The sequence below is a fragment of the Elephas maximus genome, chromosome 17 (assembly GCF_024166365.1).
Source record: "Elephas maximus indicus isolate mEleMax1 chromosome 17, mEleMax1 primary haplotype, whole genome shotgun sequence".
Taxonomy (NCBI): Eukaryota; Metazoa; Chordata; class Mammalia; order Proboscidea; family Elephantidae; genus Elephas; species Elephas maximus.
The window spans coordinates 71,372,967-71,397,063 of record NC_064835.1 but is presented as its reverse complement, the minus strand read 5'-3'; the positions used below and the strand labels follow the sequence as shown (position 1 = coordinate 71,397,063).

At 44.7% G+C, this 24,097-nt stretch overlaps 1 protein-coding gene across 2 annotated transcripts in view; it reads right to left on the bottom strand.

Moving 5' to 3' along the window:
• Nucleotides 1–15,372: 15,372 nt before the first annotated feature.
• SPRED2 (sprouty related EVH1 domain containing 2) overlaps nt 15,373–24,097 on the bottom strand; it is a 127,451-nt gene continuing 118,726 nt past the window's right edge. For both annotated transcript variants that reach the window (XM_049857373.1, XM_049857374.1), the window contains exons 5-6: nt 21,688–21,837; nt 15,373–18,912 (exon numbers count right to left, since the gene is read on the bottom strand). In XM_049857373.1, the coding sequence (XP_049713330.1) occupies nt 18,247–18,912; nt 21,688–21,837 (816 nt within the window). In that variant the 3' untranslated portion in view covers nt 15,373–18,246. The remainder of the gene's footprint in view (nt 18,913–21,687; nt 21,838–24,097) is intronic.

Below are 24,097 nucleotides of genomic sequence, written 5' to 3'. Positions count from 1 at the left end.
GCTCCACAGTGCTTTCGAGGGCTATGATCTTTCAGAAGCAAATGACCAAGCCTTTCTTCCAGGTACCTCTGCGTGGACTTGAACCTCCAAACTTTCTGTTGGCAGTGATTGCGTTAGCTGTTTACACCACCCAGGGAAGCCCTTTTTTTTTTTTTTTTGGTCTGTTTCATAGAGTTGGTGTTTCTTATATAAACTATTAGTCAGGATGGTTTGCAGTGATAACAAACAAGCCTGAGATTATATTGGCTTAACCAAGACTTTTCACTCATTAAGTCACTCTGTCACTCACTCCCTGACTAGGCTGGTCCCCAGGTCTGCTGTCTTTCCTGTATTAACTCAGTGACCCAATCCACTTTCACCTTGTGATTTTTCTCACCTCATGCGGTAGCTTCTATGATTGCTCCGGGGGTGGGCTGAGGTTGTGAGGTGGTGGGGGGAGAACATAGGAGGTCTACATACTGATTCTTGAATGCCTCATATGGGTCACTTCCACTCATAGCCCACTGGCCGGAATAGTCACGTGACCACACGTAATTGCAATTGCCCCCCCAAAACCAAACCCTTTGCTGTCAAGTCAATTCCGATTCACAGCGACCCTATGGGACAGACTAGAACTGCCCCATATGGTTGCCAAGGAGTGGCTGGTGGCTTCCAACTGCTGACCTTTTGGTTAGCAGCTGAGCTCTTAATCACTGCGCCATTAGCTTTTAGGTGCTACACAATTGCTAATTCATCTGCAGAGAGCCTGAATTTTTTTTAAACCCTTGTGTTGAAAAAGAGAAAACATGCAGAAAACCCTATGAAATACATGTAGAGCTTAAGCTTAGAAAATTAATAAGGCAAAAAAAAAGACTCTATCAAGCAGAGTTGATTGTTCTAATTTTTGGACTCTGTTTTCCTTTTCACCAGACTTGAGTCTAAGGTGGCTTTGGAAAAGTGAAGTTTCAAATTTTGGAGATACAATGCTTCCCTTTTGTACAGAAGGCTGGGTAATCACAACAGTTAACTCACAACGAGCCTGTGACCGAGGGTAGAAGAAGCCCTTGCATCTCACACTGAATGCGAAGGAAGGAATTTGGGGTGCCTGGGCCAGGTGAGAAGCTGCTGCCAGACTCTCCTCACATATCGGGGCTGTGAATTTGGCAGCCAGGTCTGCCTGCTTCCTACCTTCACCTTAAGAAAATTTGACCCTGGTGATCTGAGGGAATGAGTCTATCTATCCTGAGAGGCCACCACACCCGCTGCAGGGCCCCTCCTCCAGGCCAAACTGCAGCCTGGAGGTCAGCCTGACCCTGGGGACTCCCAGCTCTGGGCAGAAGCCCTGTGGCCCCTGCCAAGGTATGTGTCAGCCTAGAAGCAGTCCACCATGTTTTCGTAACTTGCAAAGGGCTGAATCCTAGAAAGACTGCGTGTTCCTGGCTGCTGAATGGCCAGCCTTGGCCATGCTCACCCCCCCTCCAGGGAGACAGCAGCACCTGCTGGGGAGACAGTCCTGGGTAGGGCCCTCCTGTCCAGCTCTGTCAACACATATTTCTAGGCTCAAGTCAGGCTCGGGAGAGCACGGCTTTCTCCCCTCCCTACTCCCTGGTCCCCCGGCACCCATGAAGCAGCTGACCCAGTTTTTGGTAGAAAAATGAGAATCTTCACCAGTCGGAAGGGAGAGAGGAAGCAAACACCACAAGGCCCCAATTTTGCCCAGACACGACCCTCCTTCTGAGGAAGGGGCGAGGGCCTCAGGCCTTCTCCCTATTTCTTTTCAGAGCTTTTGGAACGAGCTCCCAAAATACCAGAGGCTGAGTGTAAACCTCCTTTGCTGTCATCAGGAGGGATGATGAATCACGTAAAACACGTATTTCTCTCGTCCCAAAATACTACCTATATACTTACATTGAGTGTCATTTTACATGTGCAAAGTATTTTTTTTTAAAGTTCTTTTCTCTCACTTTCTCTCTTTCTCTTTTTTTCTAAACCAAAAACACCAGCTGTAAAACCCACTGCTTCCTTCCCTGCCAAGTCTGCAGTGGCAGGAGGTGGTGGCAGCAGACAGCCGGGCCCTCTGTGCTCTGAGTCAGGCCTCCCTCTCTGTGGCTCGCTGCCTGTGAAAAGAACTTAAAAGCTGGTGAATGGCACTTAGGGGCCCCCAAGCATACAGGGAGGCCTAGGGTATTTGCAGAGGAGCACACTCTGTTTTGCAGAATGAAAGGCCAAGTTTCCACTATGTAAATAGCTGGGCCCTGGTCGGGTGTCTACTTGTTGCATCAGGCTGGTGAGGAAGCAAAGGCATTCATTCAAAAACACCACCCAGGAGCCACACCACAGCTTCCCGGCCCCAGAGGGGAGGCTGGGAAAGGGACCCCAAGCCCAGGGTGGGTGTTTCTCCCTCTCTGCTCACCCTGTCTCCCACGCTGCACACTGCACAGGATAGTTTTATGACAGCCTACAATGTCAGCTTCCAGAGCTGGGCAGGCATGATCAATTTTCTCTCTTCTGGCAGGGAAAAGGCATTTTTGGAAGACATTCAAAAGGCAACCATAGTTACTGATGGAGCATGGTGAACAGGAGACAGAGGTAGTTATTACCCAGACTTGACAGAGAGGGAAAAATGTGACACGGTTTCTGCATCAAGCCACAAATATGAATCTGTAGGACTCCCAGGTGAGTATAGATGCAGCCCAGACACACCAGATACCACCTTGTAGCATCCTCTTAAGATTCCCAGGAAGTCTTACACAAACACAGAACATGGCAAGGGCCCTGTGACCAAAGATAAGAGAGGCCACAAGCCAAAATCCAGGCCAACTTTTCACTAAAAACATTGCCCATTGGGATGCATTTAGAAGAACATCCTTGGACTTCACACCATTCGTGCTGGATCCTTGGAGCCAGAACAGGACAGCCAGCCTCCAGGAAGGAAGGCAATATTGTATTACTCAATCCCTTTGCCACTGATGGTCTTCCACTTAGGCAGGAGTTATCTTCATGATCAGATGGAGTCAAGTCTCATTCTCTTTTTCTGCTTCACCTTCAAAGCAACAAAGACTGCAGTTCCCAGCACACAACAGTGAAAGCAAGAGATGGGGAGCCGAAGGCTCGCTACTTCTTTAGATGTTTAGTTGCTAGAGGAAGTGGCATCAACAGAGGTGGAAAAGGGAAAGGTGCTGAAAGGAGCTGCTCAAAGAAGTCTGTAACCTACATTTGATTCTCAGCTTAATCAGAGGTTCCAAGGGTTAAGCAAGAGAAGATCAGAACGTAGACTGGCTCGGAAACACCCCAGATAATGCTCGCCGCCCGTGAACATCTGAGCTAGGGAGGCTTAGATCCACGACAGGAAGCTATTTACCTAGTCTGATGGCAAAGGCTGAGCCTGAATAGAGGCTTTCCACGTTGTTGTTGTTAGGTGTCACTGAGTTGGTTCCAACTCACGGTGACCCCACGTACAATAGAATGAAATGCTGCCTACTCCCGTGCCATCCTCACTACCATTGTTATGCTTGAGCCCATTGTTGCAGCCACTGTGTCAATCCATTTCATTGAGGGTCTTCCTCTTTTCCACGGACCCTCTACTTTACCAAGCATGATGTCCTTCTCCAGGGGACTGGTCCCTGCTGATAACATGTCAAAAGCATATGAGACAAAGTCTCCCCATCCTCGCGTCTAAGGAGCATTCTGGCTGTACTTCTTTCAAGACAGATTTGTTCATTCTTCCGGCAGTCCACGGTATATTCAATATTCTTTGCCACCGACATAATTCAAATGCATCAATTCTTCTTCGGTCTTCCATGATCATTGTCTGGCCTTTGCATACTAGACTCCATTTCACTCCACTTAACCTAGTCTGGTAGCAAAGGCCGAGCCTTGATAGAGGCTCTCCATGCAATAGAAAAATACCAACAAAGGGCCAATGAAAAGATAGGAGACCCTAAAGGGGAGAGAGCTGCCCTCAAATCCAGAGGCAGGAGATCTCCCTAAATGACCGTTCTACAAGAAACAGATGCTAATCTTAGATAACTAACTGCTGTTTAGCGTCCTTTGAAAGACATGTGGCCTCCATGGAACTGGCAGCAGAGGGAAGTAAAAGAAAACAGCCAGAGGTAAGAGAAGAGATACCAAGGGAGCTGGCTAAAATAAGAAAATATAAAGTAACCAAAAACAGAAGATCCAGAGTCAAAGCTGCATATGAGGTAAGTAAGAGCAGAAATGACTGTGGAGCAGCCTGTGAACCAAAGAGAGGAGAGCCCACAAACTTACTGTCCTCAGCATCCCTTTAAATTCTTAAAAATCATTGAGGAACACCACCAAATGCTGGTAGGACACGGAGCGTCGGCAATTCTCATTTCCTGCAGGACGGAATGCAAGATGGTCCAGTTGCTTTGAAGACTGGCAGTTTCTTACAAAACGAATTACCCTACAATCCAGCAATCATGCTTCTAGGTATCTGCCCAAATGAGTTGAAAACTTACATCCACACGAAAACCTGTACATGAATGTTTATAGCAGCTTTATTTGTAATTGCCAAGCATTCGAAGTAACCAAGGTGTCCTTCAGTAAGTGAAAGGATAAACAGACTGTGGTGTATCTCTACAATGGAGTATCACTCAGTGAGAAAAAGAAATGACCTATGCACAGAGACCAAAGTTTATTAGTGGTTACCAGGGGCGGGTGGGAGAGGGAAATGGGGAGCTATTGATTATAGGGTACTGAGTTCCTGCTGCGGGTGGGTGATGACAAAACGTGGAAATGGATAGTGGTGATGGTCGCCCAACATGGTGAAAGTAATTTATGTCACTGAATTGTACACGTAAAAATGGTTGAAACGGCAAATGTTTTGTTATATATATTTCACCATAATAAATATTTAATTAATAAGAGTAAAAGGAAGAAAGAAATGAGCTGCCAAGCCACAAAAAACAAACAACCCACAGAGGAATCTTAGATGCATATTACTAAGTTAAAGAAGCCTGTCTGAAAAAGTTATATACCATATGACTCCAACTATATGACATTCTAGAAAAGGCAAAACTATAGACAGTAAAAAGTTCTGTGGTTACCACACAACTATAAAGAATAACAATGAGTCTGCAAAACATCTTATAACATGGATGAATCTGGAGAACATTAAGCTGAGTGAAATAAGTCAATCATAAAAGGACAAATATTGTATGGTCTCACTTTTATAAGAAGTCAGGAATAGGTATGTACACAGAAAGCAGCACTCTGATGGTTGCCAGGGATGGGAGGGAAAGAGAGGGGGAGTCACTTGTTAGATAGCAGAAATCTGTTAGTTCTCGGGATGGGAAGGGCAATACACAGTATGGGGGAAGTCAGCACAACTTGACCAAGGTAATTGAAGGCACTTTTAAGTATGCAAGAATAAAGGACGATTATGGTAAATGTTATATACAATTTTGCAACAACAGTAATAACAACCGAAATATACACGTGCAGTTACAAGGGTGGATATGTATGCTTTATGTGCATAGGAAAGGTATAAAGCACATAGGAGGCACAGTTACAGAGACATATCCAAACATCTCGTAGGATTGGTTTTTTGGGTGGGTTAAACGGTTTGGGGCCATAGTCTTGTGGGACAACTCAGTCAATTGTTCATACAGTTCATAAAGATAATGTTCTACATCCTAGTTCAGTGTGTAGCATCTGGGGTCCCAAAGTTTGCGAGTGGCCATCTAGGATACAACTATTGGTCTCTTTCCATCTGGGGCAAAAGAGAATGAGGGAAACCAAAGGCTCAAAGAAGTCAGTCCACAGGATTAATAGCCCACACAAACCACGGCCTCTTCTAGCCGAAGACCAGAAGAACTAGACGGTGCCCAACTACTATTACCAACCATTCTGACTAGGGACACAATAGAAGGTCCCAAACAGAATGGGAGAAAAAAGTAGAACAAAACTCAAATTCCTAAAAAAGGCCAGACTTACTGGGCTGATAGAAACTAGAGAAATCTCTGAGACTATCGCCCTAAGTTACCGTTTTAACTTGGAACTGATGCTACTCCCAGAGGTCTCCTTTCAGCCAAATAATACACTGGCTTATAAAACAAACAATATCACCCATGAGGAATAGCCTCCTTGGAACAATCAACTAAATGAGACCAAACAGTCAACATTTACCCAAAAGCAAAGATGAGAAGACATGGAGGGGCAGGGAAACTAGATCAATGGCAACAGAACAAACAGAATGGAAAAAATGAGAACGCTGACACATTACGAAAATTTAAGTGTCATGGAACCATTTGTACACAAATCGTTACATGCAAACCTAATTTGCTGTGTAGACTTTCACCTAAAACGCTATAAAGTATTTAAAAACAAAACAAAATAAAAACCAGTGGTTGCCAGGGTTTCAAGGGGAAAAAGGAGGGGATGAATAGGTAGACAGGGCATTTTGGGGGCAGGAAAACTATTCTGCATGATACTGTAATGGTGGACACATGATATTATGTATTTATCAAATGCCACAGGACTGTACAACACATAGAATGAAGCCCAATGCAAACTATGGACTTCAGTTAATAATAATGTATCAGTAATGATTTATCAGTTGTAACAAATGTACCACACTAATGCAAAACGTTAAAAGGAGAAACAGTGTGCAGGAGGGAGAGGGGGTATATGGAAACTCTCTGTCCTGTCTGCATAATTTTCTGTAAACCTAAAACTACTCTAAAAAATAAACTCTATCAAAAATATTGAGGACCCCAAAGAGCTTTTGTTTAAGTGGGCTACAGCTATTGATATTTACCGTGTTAGAAATAAAAACAGAAATTTAAAATTCACTAAAAGATAAAAATAATAAACTCTTTACACGTTGTCTTGGAGCCCTGGTGGCGCTGTGGTTAAGAGTTCGGCTACTAACCAAAATGTTGGCAATTCAAATCTACCAGCCGCTCCTTGGAAACCCAATGGGGCAGTTCTACTCTGACCTATAAGATCACTATGAGTCAGAATTGACTCGAGGCAATGGTTTTGGTTTTGGTTTTTATGGGTTACAGAATGTCTTGGTTATCTAGTGCTGCTATAACAGAAATACCACAAGTGGATGGCCTTAACAAACAAAATTATTCTCTCACTGTCTAGAAGGCTAGAAGTCCAAATTCAGGGCGCCAGTTCAAGTGGAATGCTCTCTTTCTCTGTCTCTTCTAGGGGAAGGTCCTTGTCATCTATCTTCCCCTGGTCTAGAAGCTTTTCAGTGCAGATACCCCAGGTCCAAAAGATGTGCTCCTCTCCTGGTTCTTCGTTCTTGGTGGCATGAAGTCCCTCAGCCTCTTTGCTGGCTTCTCTCTTTTATGTCTCTTTTTATTGATTGAAGATACATCCTAATCTTGTAGATTGAGTCCTGGCGCATTAACATAACTGCCTTTAATCCTGTCTCATTAACATCAGAGAGGTAGGATTTACAACACATAGGAAAATCACATCAGATGACAAAATGGTAGACAATCGCACAATAGTGGGAATCATGGCCTAGCCAAGTTGACACACACTTTTTGGGGGCACAATAATCATAACACATGTTAACATTTTTTAATGAAAAACAACTATATTTTCAAAATGAAAAACATTTCAGTGAGAAGAGAGTCATTGTTTTATATTTTTGCAAATCTATTTAGTGTCTGGCTAAATAGAAGACAGCTGGATTCTCACATCTGCTTCCGAATTCAATCTGTTGTGATATGTTGTTTTGGTTAAAGTATGTGAGGAAAATTTGACCTCACATAGGCAATGTTGTTGGAAAAAGAAGATAATTTTAATAGCCTTTTCAGATTATTGTGAGTAGTCTTCTTTGCTACTACACCAAAACCCACAAGTGGTGGCTTCTTAAAATTAGTTGCGATGTAGAATCTGAAGCTGTATCACTTTATTATATCAAAACCCATTAGTTTTCTTGCACTTTGAGAGGATCTTTTACCCGTGCATGATTTTGTAACATCACACACTGGTCGCTTGGGAAATATTGGTTCTACGAGTTACGTAGATCTTCTGAATGTTGACGCATTTCATTTTCATTATACGGTGTAAAAAAAGATCACATTTCTTAATATCACCACCAATTTTATGAGAGAAGTCTTTAACTGTTGGGCAGCTAGCTGCCAAGCCAATAATGCAGATACATGTTTTACAAAATTCCAATTTTTCCTTGAATGCTCAAATTTTATCACTGGCAGCAAATACTATCAGTTGTCTTCCTCAAAATGGCAGGCTCTCTTTGCTCATTTTTGAGAAAATGTCTGCCAAATAGCCACGTCTGAATCACCATAGCAACATAACCATGATGACCATCTGTCAGTCATTCTTTCAAGTAAAAGTAGTGTCCCATGAAAAAAGCAGCTAGTTCAGCTTGCAACTCAAAACAATTGCACGAAGGCTTTTCCTTGAGATAACTAACCTACTTCACCATGTAGCAGACGTACTTACGCGTGCATTCTATTTTGTCACACAGGATAGTAAAAGGATGTGAACTCAAGGCTTGATATTTAATAAAATTAGTAATATTTATTGCTTCATCAAGCACGTTCTTAAGTGAAACTTGCATTTTCTTTTAAGGAGCGTGCCTGGCAGTTTGGTGCCCCTGCCTCGGTGACTGTCAAGGCACCAGCTCTTTTACCTTCCATTGCTTTTGCACCATCAGTGCAAATGTTAACACAGTGAAACAAATAATATTATTATTTTTACTTACATTTTATTTAAAAATTTTTTAGCATTTTATTTTGAAAAAAATTTAATTGGGACTAATTATGTATGTAACAGGACATTTGATATTTCAACAATCTTCACAGGTACAGTTCAGTAACTTTATGTTCATCGTGTTCAATCACCACACTTATCTATTCCCAAATTATACCATCACCCTTAACAGAAGCTCAGGGTCCCCTAAGCATTGAATCCTTCTTTCTCCTGCCCTCCTGCCTGCCCCTGGTAACCACTAATAAGGTTTGGTCTCTGTATACTTGCTATTCTAGGTATTTTATAGAAGTAGGATCACACAATATTTGTCCTTTTTTGGCCAACTTATTTCACTCAGCATAATGTTCTGCCAGGCACTCCTTGGAAACTAACTCCATGGGGCAGTTCTACTCTGTCCTATAGGGTCACTATGAGTCAGAATTGACTTGATGGCAATGGGTTTTGTTTTGTTTAATGTTTTCAAGGTTGATCCATGTTATGGCATGTATCCACACTTCATTTCTCTTTATGGCTGAGTAATATTCCATGGACCGCCCCCCCACCCCCGCCGAATCCTGTAGACCACACATTGAGAATGGTCACTATAGCAAAAACAATTCATCTTAAAGAGGACAAAGATGAGAAACTGTCCCAAAGTGAAATTTTTAAAAAGGGCTAGATGAAAGTGATGAGAGAAGACAGTGGGTAAGGAAAACTAATTAGGCAATCTATGAGTTACATATCTCAGAGGAAGAAACTGGAGCCTTAAGGAGCAGAAACAATAATGAAAGACATATTAGAAGAAAACTCTGCAGAGTTAAAAATCTGATTCTACCAACTGAAAGGGATCACTGAGTTTCAGAAAAAAATCAATGGCATATACAGGCAAAAGGCTTTAATTACAAGATTCAGCTTAAAAAAAAAAACGTTACCAATAGGCAAAAATTAGGCAAGTTTTTTTCACAGCAGCAAGTGAAATTTGGATTTTCTTTGCCTGGTGGTGAAAAATACGATGGCTGGCACAGTTTGGTGCCCCTGCCTTGATGAGCATTAAGGCAGTGGCCTTTATCACAACAGTAAAAAACAAAAAGAAAAAAAGTTCATATATACAGAACTTAGAGGGGGAAATGTTGTTGGTTAAGAATGCTATACTCAGCCAAGTTCTTGGACACATGTGTCTGCAACAAAAAGACATTCTGAGATATGCAACAACTCGGAAAATAAAATTATTTTTTGTACCCTTCCTAAGAAAACTATCTGAAGAGTTAGTCCAAGTAACCAAGAAGCCCAGAGTGGGAATACTACAGTAAGAGTGTGGTTGTGGGCAGTAAAACTCATTAAACATAACAGAAAGCATAAACAGCTGTTGTGTAAATCTCTTAGAGAATTTCACCTGATTTTTATTTTCTTCTTTATGTAGGGTCGCTTCCCCCAGAGTCTACAGAGAAAGAGCCTTCCTCAAGAGCCGATACCCTGAGTGCAGACTTCTAGCCTTCTGAACTGTGAGAAAATCAATTTCTGCTTTTGTAAAGCCACTCATTGCAATACTAAGGAGAAACCAGGACAGCTGATATTGCCATAGACGTTTGGGTCAGTAAATTATATCACAGCCACATCATGGAACACTATGAAGCTGCTAAGAAGGATAAGATAAATCTGTATGTATTCATATGCAAAGGTGTCTGAGATATTTTTAAGTAAAAGCAAGAGCAAAAAAACAGGTTTCAGAGCAGTATAGGTAACACATGTGCGTGTGCTTACACGTACACACTCACACATATCTGTGTATAAATACATAGAAAAGTCCAGATGGACACATAGTGGTTTCCTTTGGTGGGATAGTGGAGACATTCATTTTTCATATTTTTGCAGTGTATGACATTTTTACAATGACTATGTATCACTTCTATAATCAGAAAGAAAATACTTCCCCAGAAATTTTGGGGGGGAAAAAATGAGAGAAGGGGCATAATAAGAGGGGAAAAGGGAAGCAAGCATGGCTATCACATAATAACTGCTTTTTTTTTTCCCTCTTTATAAATATGCAGAGCCTGTCTGCCCCCCAGCACTGCCCTTTAGGCAGTCAGCTCACCTCAAGGGAACCACTAGTTTGGCGGCTGCTCCAGCTGAGAAGACAAGGGTAGGGGGAGTGTGGGAGGACTGATTCACATGGCTAAGGCTGGTATTTGGTTGTGGAAGATGTCACCAGAAACAACAAAAAACAACTCAATCAAAATATGGGCAAAGGAATTGAATAGACCTTTTTCTAAGGAGAATATTATATAAAAGGTAACGAAGCACATGAAAAGATGCTTGATGTTATTAGTCATTTAAAAAAAAATGAAAAAAAAAAAAACATTGCTGTGGAGTTGATTTTGACTCATAGCAACCCTATAGGACGGAGTAGAACTGCCCCATAGGGTTTCCAAGGAGTGACTGGTGGATTCGAACTGCCTACCTTCTGGTTAGCAGCCATAGCTCTTAACCACTGTCCTATCTTAAAGCAAAAAAAAACCAAACCCATTGCCTTCGAGTTGATTCTGCCTCATAGCAACCCTATAGGATATAGTAGAACTGCCCCATAGAGTTTCCAAGGAGCACCTGGTGGATTTGAACTGGCAACCTTTTGGTTAGCAGCTGTAGCACTTAACCACTATGCCACCAGGGTTTCCTATACTACCTTAGGGAAATGCAAATCAAAAACACAATAACATACCAGTTCATCCCTACTAGAATGGCTATGATCAGAAACATGGAAAATAACAGGTACTGATGAACCCAAAAACCAAACCCTGTGCCTTTGAGTCAATTCCGACTCAGAGCGACCCCATAGGACAGTGTAGAACTGCCCCATAGAGTTTCCAAGGAGCTCCTGGCGGATTCGAACTGCCAGCCCTTTGGTCAGCAGCTGTAGCACTTAACCACTACACCAGTGGAAATACAAAATGGTACAGCCACTGTGGAAGTCAATTTGGCAGTTCCTCGGAAAGTTAAATACAGAGCTATCATGTGACCCAGCAATCCCAATCCTAGATATATACCCCAAAGAATTTAAAGCAAGAACAGATACTCATACACCAGTGTTAACTGCAGCACTATTCACGATAGCTGAAAGGTGGAAACAGCCTAAATGTCCATCAGCAGATGAATAAACGAATGTGGTATACCCACACAATGGAGTATTACTCAGCCATGAAGAGAAATGAAGTCCTGATACATACTACAACATGGACGAACCTTGAAAACGTTGTTAGTTGCCATTGAGTGGACACCGACTCATGGCAACCCCATGTGGTCAGAGTGGAACTGTGCTCCATAAGGTTTTCAAGGCTGTGATTTTCAGAAGTAGATCGCCAGGCCTGTCTTCCAAAGTACCTTTGGGAAGGTGGATTACCAACCTTTCTGCTAGGAGACAAGCACTCAACCGTTTGCGCCACCCAGGGATTCCATTAAACTGAGTGAAATAAGCCAGACACGAAAGGACAAATGTCGCATGATCCCACTTATGTGAAATAAGCAAATGTATAGATAGATAGAGAAGAAATTTTATTAGTGGTTACAAGGGGTAGCAGGGAGGGGGAAATGGGTCTTGCTTGGGGGCACTGAGTTTCTGTTAATGGTGGTGGAATAATTTGGAAAAGGACAGTGGTTGTACAAGCAGTCCTGGTGACACAGTGCTTAAGTGCTGGGCTTCCAACTGAAAGGTCAGCAGTTCAAAGCCACCAACTGCTCCCTGGGAGGAAGGTGTGGCAGTCTGTTTCTGTAAAGACCGCAGCCTTGGAGACCCTGTGGGGCAGTTCTTCTCTGTCCTACAGGGTCACTATGAGTTGGGGTTGACTTGACGGCAAATTTTTTTTTAATGGTTGCATAACATGATGAACGTAATCTATCTCACTGAATTACAGTGAAAAATGTTGAATTGGCAAATAATTTTGTTACGTATATTTTTATCACAATAAAACAAAAGAAAGAAAGAAAGAAAGAAAAAAAGATGTCACCAGGGTCGTCACCCCTCATTCCACACATCTGGTTTAGGCCTAAACAAGCAAACAACAAGTGGCATTTCTAACCATCGGCCACACATCATCTCACCCCACAAATCAGCAAGCCCAACAGGCCTGCAATAAGGACACCTGAAGCGGCAGGCCCACTTCTACAAGCTCTGGCTGGCATTTACATTGAGGGCCCGGGGATTGATTGCCGGTGCTAATGCCACCTATAAATAACAAACGGCCCTGTGAGCCTCCTCCAGCAACTTTTTCCCCTGGGAAGATGTCCTGATTTTCTGGCGGGTGTTAATCTTTGGGGAGGGCGCTGGTAGCCAGCACAGGGGAAGCAGCAGAGGGGAGGAGCAGAGGCCTAGTAGTAGAGGGTAGTGATTTGCAGGGGTGCCCCCAAGGCCCCAGATGGGGGCTGGAAGTCCCAGCAGGCTGTGCTCTGCAAGGTAGGGCGCTGAGATGGACCCAGCCCTCCCCAGGTTGCATTTCTCATCTCCCAAGGAACATAGCCAACCTAGCTAGTGCATTTCTTCAGCTGTCACTTGGGCCACTAACATATTCTGGGAGGGCCAGAAAAGAATGAAACCAAATTTAGAATCGCAGAGAGGTAGGGGAAAAAAATCTCAACAGTAGGTTGTAGGTCTAAATACTCACAAAATGTCCAGTGTACTTTGTTCGGCTCGTGCGTTTTGAAAGAGGTTGTCCCCTCCAGCTCTTGATGCTGGCTCGAATCCCAGATAAAGGAGGAACTGAGGAAAAAACTAGCATTTATGGAGCACCTTCTGTTTACCCCAGAGTAAGGACACCACATTTTTTCACCTTCACAATAGGGTGAGGGTAGGTACTATTCTCAGAGGCTCCGAAAGGTGCAGTCACCTGCCCACAGGAGGGGCAGCCACGCTCCAGCGACCTTGCTGAGCTCCTGTTTCTCTCCTGTAAAATGGAAACGCACCCTCTACTCTGCAGAGGAGGAGCCCTGGTGGCGCCATGGTTAAAGCTGCCGGCTGTTAACCGAAAGGTCGGCGGGTAGAACCCACTAGCAGCTCCGCGGGAGAAAGCAGTAGCAGTCTACTTTCCTAAGAGTTATAATCTTGGAAACCCTGTAGAGCAGTTCTACCCTCTCCTATAGAGTTGCTATGAGTCGAGTTGACTGGACAGCAACAGGTTTATAGGGTTGCTAGGAGCCCTGGTGGGGCAGTGGTTAAGAGCTCGGCTGCAAACCCCAAGGTCGGCAGTTCGAATCTACCAGCCACTACTTGGAAACCCTTATGGGGCAGTTCTACTCTGTCCTATAGGGTTGCTATGAGTGAAATCCACTCTATGGCAGTGGGTTTTTACTTTGTGGAGGCTTGAAGTAGGTGACCTGTGTGGTGCTCCTAGCTCCTGGCCTAGCACTCAGGACAATAAGGACAATAAGGACCGCAAGCTATTCCTGAGGCTGCCAGAGGGGGCGAGGGCAGGAATGTGCGGCAGGCTCTTGACTGGCGCTCAGGACCCCAGGCGCTTTGCGATTCTAGCCTGAAAAGGGAAGAAGAGGGACAGAGGAGGCAGAGTGAGGCTTGGGCTCAGTCAGGGTCTGTCCATGCTGTGTGCGACTGCCGGTTACGTTAGCAGCTGACCCTTTCTAAGCTTCAGCTGCTCAACTGTAAATCAGGGATAACAGGAAGGGGCTATCTGGGCTGGGGTCGCTGGAGGGTTGTGAGGGTCGAGTAAGATCTTAGGTCTTCTAGCTGTCCCCAGCTCTGGAGCTCCCCCTACTTTCTAACTTCCGGCTTCTCCCCGTGCTGTTCACCTTTGCGGGAGAAGTCATTCCAGAAAAGTTAAAACTAAGATGAGGGGAGCTCCTCTATACATCTCTTTTTAAGCACTCTACTTGGTTCTCTGGGGTTTTGGGATGCTGTAAATGGTTAACCTGCCCAGGCTACTAGCTGAAAAGTTGGCAGCTCGAGTTCACTCAGAGGTGCCTCAGAAGAAGAAAGGCTTGGCAGTCTACTTCCAAAAAACCAGTTATTGAAAACCCTCTGGAGCACAGTTCTATGCCAATGCACACGAGGTCACCATGAATCGGAGTTGCTTGGGTGGCAACTAGTTTACTTGGTTCTGAAGTGAAGGAGCTGAAACTTTCCTGTGACTGTTAAAAAAAGCCCCACATTGTATTTCCTCTAGGGGGTTGTGACCCTAACGTCTGAGCATCCACAGAACCCACTGGAAGGGGAAGTGGGCCACATTTCACTGAAGTAGAGATGCTCTTAGAAGACCAAGGGTCTTAGAGTTCTAACAATTGTTTTCTGTGAGAAATTGTCTCCCGAAGTTGACACACACCCACCCACCCCTGAGGGTCAGCAGGAATTGGTGGAAAACAGCTCAGAGGAAGTACAGCTGTTCCCTCTGAGGAGCACACGTAGGGGAAGCCAGGCCTAGGAAGAGGGGGTGTTCCCGGGGCTTCGACACAGAGCATTCCTTTTGCTTGAGGCATGGAGCCCAAGGAGCTGGAGAGTCCTCTTGGGAATATGACCTAACCAAAGGCGGGAAGAGCCTCCTCACAAAAACAGCCCGGTGTGCACACATCCTTCTCTGAAGGAAACCCCTTCCCATCCTGTGTTCAAGAACGCCCGTCTCTGCTGAGGCTCAACCGCCACTCTGTCTCCAACCAGATAAATATCCCAAAGACAGTCATCTGATAGGATGTGTTTATATTTACATGGTACATTTTTAAAGCAATGGCTACATTGGTCATACATATTAGAAACCATAAAAAAAAGTTAAGAACTAAAATGTACATCATACACTTGTATATATATATTTTTACACAGAGGTAAAAAGGCTTATTATAAAAAAATCAATACAACAGGGTTTTTAGTATACAGGTAAAGAATGAATTATGCTTCAGGCACTTTAATTTGTTAATGTGAGCAAATAGCTTGGGGCGGGGGGGAGTAGGGGGAAGCTTCCAAACAGAAAATCTTTTGGTTAATGTTTTGTTACCACAGATACAAAAATAAAATCTGAATAATTTCTCTCAAATGATTGACGTCAGTATGGCAAAGCTGACTGGGAAAATACTACACACTGTTCAGCTGCAGTGCGGCGATTAGAGAGACTTATTTACATAAATGTCCCCATGTCTGTCCTTGTGCCCTTAACCGCTGCCTTCACAAATCAAAAAGTATACCAGAGTAAGATTCACTAGCATAACTCCCAAGAGGGGTGGAAAAGGACAAGGGATAAAGGAAGACAGGAACAACTAAATAAAGATGACAAACAATAAGCAGCCGGATGTGTATTCTTCTTGAAATAAATAGGGGCATTTGAACTGAGATCTAACAAAACATATATTAGTGTTGTGCTTTGTAGAGAGGAGACCTTAGAGAAAGACCCAGAGGAAACACCTCAAGGGGGAGAGTTGGTCTCTCAACAACTTTTGGAGGCTGGCTGAAGGTTTTCTAGATGTTCTCCAGGCATGGAAGAGGTTCTCTTTTGTTCCATCCATCGAGATTGACAGCTCTCTGCTCCTTTTCTAAACTGGAAGGCCCAAACCAGTAACTCCAACAAATGAAAACATCTACCAACTAACTCATAAGCATGCTGGGTTATTTACACCGATGAGCTGACTAAAGAATTGTGATGGGCTTTCAGATGAGCTGAAAACATTCCCATGAAGATAGGCATGGCTAGCACTTTCCTAACACGATTGGCAGACTGGAAAAAAGTCCCTTTCCTTAAAGACTGATGTCCTGTGTACAATAAAGGAGGGGTGGGGAAGGGGTGAGAGGGAGGGCAGGCTATACCCTCAGCTGGCAATAAATTGCCACAGAAAGATCATGGTGGGAAGAAGAGCCAGCATCAGCAAGCCTGCCCCCCCGCCGCCCCGTGGTCTCCAGAAGGTTGATTGTACTATGCTAGGTACAGGTAACCACTCTTCATTTCTCGTTTTCCTTTGCTAAGAAGATTTGGCTTTTCCTGGCAATATATTAGAAAAATACTCTTTTCCAGCTAATTAGAAGCCTCCTACATGGCAAGACGGCAGGTAGAACCAGTCTGCTGACCTAACCACCCGTGCACCCGAGGTGGCACGTCTGGGTTTATTGTTGCAGGAGAAAGACACTTAGGCATTGGGAGGATTTCTTTTATTTTTTATATATGGCCTTGTTTTTTCCCAAGTATAAATGAAGAATTTGGTGACACGAAATTGAGCCGCAGACAAAAACTCACAAACAAAATGCAACTCACCACTCTTCAAATTTAGGACATTTAAAATTCCCCCATTAATAGTATAAAATAGCCACTGGGGGGAGGGAGGGTTCCTATAGTTCTATTCACCACAATCTTAGTGTTTCTCAACTGGAACTGGTTTGTGGCGCACTGTTTGTGTTTGAGTAGACTATCTGGTTTGCAACACCATAAGCAAGATTTACTTCATTAGTGTTTTATTCGAATATTGCTAAATTTTTAGAAGTGGTGGCGACACAATCTTAAAAAGTTCTATTTTTAACTAGGGAGGCTCATAAAATGCGCTGGTGGTACAGTGGTTAAGCGCTTGGTTGCTAACCCAAAGGTTGGCGGTTCAAACTCACCAGCGACTCCACAGGAGAAAAACCTGGTGATCTCCTCCCGTAAAGATGGTAGCCTAGGAAACCCTATGGGGCAGCAGTTCTACTTTGCCCTATAGGGTCGCTACGAGTCATAATTGACTCTGCGGCAACGGATTTGGTTTTTTTTTTTAGGGAGCTTCTAGAAACCTAGATCCCTTTCTAGCCCTGGTCCAAGAGGATGTGATGCAGTTGAAGGGTTTTTCCTGATTCTTGCAAGTTAATCTGAAGGTAAGGCTCGATTCTCAGTCATTTTACAGGTTAATGCTTTGCATCAGTGACTAATTTCAACAGTGTTTTTTTTTTTTTGGCGGGGGTGGACAGGAGATGACGAGCTGAAGATAGACACTGCAGCTTAGGTGGGAAATTTGGCTTTAGAACAAGTGATATTGTTTTGTGGTACCAGTTTGTTAACCAGCTCACCTCCCAGCCATAATAACTAACGGCAGGTTAAAACACTCGTGGTAGCGTTTCATCATTCTGACATCATGTTTCCGCAGGAACCCACACTTGCTAGGAACAGGCAAGCTGAACCAAGAGAAAAGAGAGTCTCGCAATGCTCTTTGAAAAATCAACTACAAAACCCACCAAAAATCAGCAGTTCGGACAGCAGACTCCTTTGAACTGGAAGAGGTGGGAAGGAAAAACAGGAAATAAACACATGGATAAGACATTTAGCTTGATTACAGATTGTTAATAATACATGAAAGTCTATGCCTAAGGTTCCTTTCCATAGAACACTGTGTGTGCTTGTGTGCATGGGTGTGTGGCTGATGCAGTGACGATGGCTGGGGTTGAGTGGAGAGTCCACCCGGCAGGTTCCCCAAGCTGGAATGGTGCCTCGGAACCAGGAAGCTGGGAGGCCTCTGGCTCTCCTTGCTCCTTTGAGTAGAAGGGAGCAGGGGAGACCGGGAGAGTATGGAAAAGACAAGTTCTCCTGTGACTGTGGGTGGAGGCCGGGGAGGAAGGAAACTGAGTCACACGGCCGCTTTGTGCTTCCCGCCACAGCACCTGCACAGCACTCCACAGTGGTAGCAGGCCCGCAGGGGCAAGTAACAGCACATACAGGGGGCCAAGAAAGACAAGGCAATAAGAGCCATCCACCGGAGGCAAAACTTCTCGTCGCTTGTATCGCACGAGCAAGGGTCTGTATAGTCTCCCTCGGGGTCCGACATACAGTGATAGAGCATGCTGTCTGCACACCACATACAGCTCACCCGGCGGATGCAAGTTCTCACGGGGTCGGGTGCGTCCTGACAGTGGCCCCTCCGGTTCTCCTCATGGTTGAACATGTCCCTGCAGTACACACACCGGGAGCGCTCCCCGTCCTCCTTCCGCCGTCGAGACTTGCCCCGGGAGGGCTGTGTCTTGATCACACTGCCCCCGCGGCCCTTGGGGTCCTCACCGAGGCCATAGTCTGAGGAGTCCACATAGGGGTAGTTGTAGTCATGCTTGGGCACATCGCCCTTGGCGAAGCGCACGTAGGAGTCTGCGTCCTCCGAGGGATCGAGGTACTTGCCCCTAACTGGGGCGTGCCGATAATCCTCGTAGCCGGTCATCCAGATCTTCTCCCTGGGGTTGATGCGTACGATCTCCTCATCGTCGTCCGGGAAGCTCACCTGGCGGTAGGGCCTTGGCATCGGCTGCCCCAGGAAAAAGGAGACAGTATGTTACAGCAGTGACCAAAACATACCCTTACTGCCCATTCTCCAAGGACGTGCCTTTCACCTTTACCAAGGCACCTCTTTCTTTTTTCTTCAGTAACATTTCATTGTGTTTCGGTGTAAGTTTGCACAGCAAATGAGGTTTCCCTTCAACAATTTTTTTTTACAAATTGTTCTGTGCCATAGGTTATAATTTTTACAATGTGTCAGCATCCTCATTATTTGCATTCTGTTTGTTCTGTTTCCACTGATCTAGCTTCCCTGCCCCCTCCTTAACTTCTCATCTTTGCTTTCAGATAAAGGTTGACCATTTGGTCTCATGTAGTTAACTGTTTTAAGGGGCACATTACTCATGGGTGATACTGTTTACCTGGCTGAAAGGTGACCTGCAGAAATAGCGTCAATTCCAAGTTCAAAGGGTATCTTAGGATCGTCTCAGGGGTTTCTCTCGTCTCTATTGGTCTAGTAGTTCTGGCCTTTTTAGGAATTAAGAGTTTTATTCTACATTCCTCTCTCATTCTATCCTGGATTTTCTTTCATGTCCCTCGACCAAGGCATTTCTTGAAGAAAGTGACCCATTCTAGAATTACTGAACGACCTCATAGGTCAAAGATGTATTTCAAATTGTTAGTCTCAATCCACACTGCATCAAAGAATCAACTTAACAAGTTGAGACCAGCACTTTCCCTGTTGTGTTGAAGTAGAGCACATACAGAGAAAAGCACGGGCGTATGGCTTGCTGAATTTTCACAAGCTGAATACAACCAGGTCGAGAAGGAGAACATGAACAGCTGATTCATTCTGCCTGTTTTTATACCTCCTATGTTCTGTTTTGTAAGATTGGCTTTTTTTTTTTTAAATGAAATAGAATACTAGAGTGCACTGTATACGATAAGGATAACTACTGTTTCATGAAACTTGTCATCATCTGTGTGTATGTATATACTATGTGAGTACTGGGTCACGATATAAAATGCATTTCTCACTGTGGGTCATGTTTGAAAAAGCAACAGGGGATCCTAGGAAACGTAAGGCCCACAAGTCCCTTGGAATCTGGCTGGGAAGATGGGATGCATGGACATGAAAAGGATAAGCGTGCAAGCTCCGGAGGCGAACTGCCTGGGTTTGAATCCTGCTAGGATCTCAGACAGTGGGTGGCCGATCTGGAATTGGAGCCCAGGCAGGCCAGACCCAAGGCCGCACACCCTAGCCTTCAAACCCAAACTGCCTTTTCCCTTAAGGTGAAAGACTCTTCACTACACTTACGCCAACCACAGTTTACCACAGTGCCTTGCCCAGAGCAGCAGGTACTGAATAAATATGTATTGAATAAATGTGTGTAAGCCTGACCTGCACAGGGCATCTCAGTTGTGCAATGAGTTAGATCTCCCGCTTTGGAGTCCTTTGGGCCTAAAGGTTTTTTTTAGGGGTGAGTAGTATGGCTCTGAAGCGAACCCACTGGGGTCAAATCCCCACTACAGAATTTACTAGCAAGTTGCTAAGACTCAGTTTCTCTGTCTACAAAACTGTATATGACTGTTGTGAGGATGAAAAGAAATAATCTAGGTCAGGTACTGGAGTCCTTGGGTGGCGTAAACAATGAAGCGCTCGACTAGTATTAGAAAGGCTGGTGGTTCAAACCCACCCCGAGGTGCCTCGGAAGACAGGCCTGGTGATCTGCCTCTGGAAGGTCACAGCCTTGAAAACCCTATGGAGCAGTTCTACTCAGCACACATGGGGTCGCCATGAGTTGGAACTGACTTGATGGTAACTAACAGCAACAGTAACAACTGGCCGAGTGTTGGCATACAGCCTGGCACAAGGAAGTGTTTGATACCTGTTGCCATTACAGTCACAACAATGTTGTTATAAAATTTATCACATAATGGTGACTACGCTAGATTTACCTGCCGCTTCCTGCCAGTCTGTGAACTCCTTGAGGGCAGGGGCCATGTCTGACCTACTTTTTGCCCTAATTCTCACTCAGATTCTTGACATCAGAGTTTCCTGGACTTTGGAAAAATAAAAATCCAGTGGGCTTTCAAAACAAACCATGGGAACTGACACAGGCTTTGCTAATATTTTTCTTTGCAAAGCAAGGAGAGTCAAAGAAGGAATTCCCATCTACTGCTGCCATAATGTGATGTTAACAAAGAATATTTTAATACCAGACATTACAAAGCACACAATGAAATAATTTTTATAAAGATAGCTGAATAAATCTACCTTACGTTAAAAAAAAAACAAAAAACAAAAAACTCACTGCCCTGAGCTTCCTTGCACTTATTTCAAAGCAGACTGGCAGGCACAACCCCCTGCCCAGGCCCTGGTCCGTGCCCCTTGGTTTGGGAACCTGTTCCTCGGAGCAGCTGCTCGGTAAATATTTGTTGAATCACTGAATTCCAGACTCTAGCTACATGTATCTGAGCAAGACTGGGCCTGCATCCGGGCTTCAACTTCCTCATCTATAAGCTGGGAATATCGAGTACCTGCCTTGTGCGTGTGTGTGAGATAATTTGTGAGGATTAAAAGAGATTAAGTACATAAAGAGCTTAGTGAGGTGCCTAGCTAGCTCATAGAAAACTCTGTGTCATGGGGAGCTGCCACCACCTCCCTTCACTATGGGCTGGGGGTACAAAGGCATGTGGAAGAAGCCTGGGCTCAGGGCATTTGGTCAACAGGAGAGGAAGGAGGCCATTCCAGAACTGGAACCATCCACTCTGATGACCTCAGAGGAATGAGGTGGCTGCTTACCTGTTCGAGGTGATAGTGGTCCGTGGAGTACGGGTCATGGAGGTGGCCCAGGGTGTAAATTCTCCGGTGCTCACAGGATGTAGGAGAGGAGATTGTCCGAGTAGGTTGTTCCCTCTTCTGAGAGGAGTTAGAAGAACTGTCTGTAGCTGTCTGTGTGAAGGGAGGACACCAACAGTTAATTAAAACAAAAACAAAAAAACCCACACATCAAACCCTAACATGCACTATTCATATGCTGTCTATTCACCAGTTGTAGCATCTTGCTGGACTTCCCAAAATCTTGAGTTTATCCTTACTGTGGGAGGGAAGACGACCCCTGGAGGGTCAGACTGTCAAAACATGATGGGGTTGGTTCAAGGGGCGGAGAAAGGCAGCCACCAGACCCTGGAAAGTTGCGCTTCTTTTCTCCAATGAGGGAGCAGCAACGAGGAAAAGGCTCGCCACACCAGGGCCCCCTGCTCATTTGTGGCCCTGCAAAGTTACTGTCTACACATGGGGCTAATCCCAACCTGGGAAACTCTCAGAGGTAAGAATGCTTCAGGGGTAGTGAGCATTGACTTTCCAGGAAGAAATCTCGTCAACTTTGGGGTTGGGGGCTAGCCTCAGAGATCATTTCAATCTAGGAGTGAGACAGAGGACTGCAAAAGACCTGGGTGCACAGAGGGGAGAAAGCACCATCTCAAGAGGGTGCCCCAGAGCTGTTTTCCCAGTAAGTGAAGACTAGCACCTCCGTGACTATGTAATTGGAAGATGGTCAGATATCAGCATGGACTGTGGCCCTGGGCGCAGGTGCCTCACCTGCCACCCAATGTACCAGTGCTTCCTCTTCCCTCCTGAGACTCTGTGACACAGGCCAGGGGATCCCAGGTGACAGTCACTCTCATGCCACCCCTTTGCCAGGGCCCAGGTACTTGTAATGGGCTTTGTTAAATGCAGCTAGCAACCATCTTTAAAACCAGGGCCCCTCAAAATTTGCCCCCTCCCCAAACTTTTGCTTCCTTAGAGGGACGGATCTTTTCTTTTTCACCAAACCAAAAAAAAAAAAAAAGAAGAAGAAAAGAAAAGGCTTCTCTTGACATGTAGGTTTTTCTTGACATTCTTCTAGCAAGAATAAACCAATTGCCATCAAGCCAATTCCAACTCATGGTGACCCCATGTGTGTCAGAGTAGAACTGTGCACCGGAGGGTTTTCAATGGCTTATTTTTTCGGAAGCAGACACCGGGTCTTTCTTTTGCGGTGGCCCAGTGGTTAAGTATTCGGCTGCTAACCAAAAGGTTGGCAGTTACAATCCACCAGCCGCTTCTTGGAAACCCTATGGATCAGTTCTAGTCTGTCACTATGAGTCAGAATCAACTAGATGGCAATTGGATTTGTTTTTTTCTTCCTTCTGAGGTGCTTCTGGGTAGACTCGAACCTCCAACCTTTCAGTCAGCAGCCTAGCGCTTAACCATCCTCACCACCCAGGGATTCCTCTAGCAAGTACAGAGGCATTCATTCTTGGCTGCTGCTGCGTGTTACTCTTACGTTCTCTCCTCTCACTTGCTTATCTATTCTTCGTATTTTTGTTAGCTGCCTTAAATCCTTGTGGGCAAGACAGGGTTAAAAGCAGATTTACGAAAATTTCTCTTATCCTCCTCTCCCTTCTCACTTATAAAGTCATAAATGCTCAGAAAAACGTAACTTCAAAAGCGTAAGATAAAGAAAAAACACCCATGTTCCCTGATGCAGCACGGTCAGCGCGCGACAAAGTGCGGCTCTTGGGGGAACTGCCCCCAATCTGACTCTTCCTAATTCTGATTGGTCCATGTGATGTGGGGGCGTTCCCTGTCGCCCTACCCACAGTGACTAACTTAAATATGGACACACGGTCTTCTCTGAGTGCACATAGATTCTTTTTCTTTTTTTATTTTTCTATTTGATTTATTTCTGGTGGCAATATACACAACCAAACATATATCCACTCACAGTTTCTACGTGAACAGTTTGATGGCATTGGTTACACATGTCACATTGAGTCACCATTCTCACTCTACCCATGTTGTTACATCTCCATTGATTTAGGCTCTCTGCCCCTTGCAGCTCTCACCTGTATAGGCAGATTCTTGATGTAGAGGGCAGAAGAGATGCTGCCTCTGCCTAGGAAATAAAGATCTAAGGGTCCTGTAAGCCTGGGGTCCCGGCCAGAGTGCGGGGAAAGGGCCTGCCTGAGAACTAAGTGAAGCAGAAGCAAGCAATGCCGGCCCCTGCAGGCATCATCTGGGCTGGGGGATCCAGTCAAGACTGAATCCAGCACCAGCTAGGATGTCCCAATGATGTAACCTGAGCCAGAATACCTGGGGTTTGTCTCAGGGGTGCACTTTCCCCTCACTCCTGATTCTTTCCCTGTGGAAGCAGTTCCACCTGTATAAC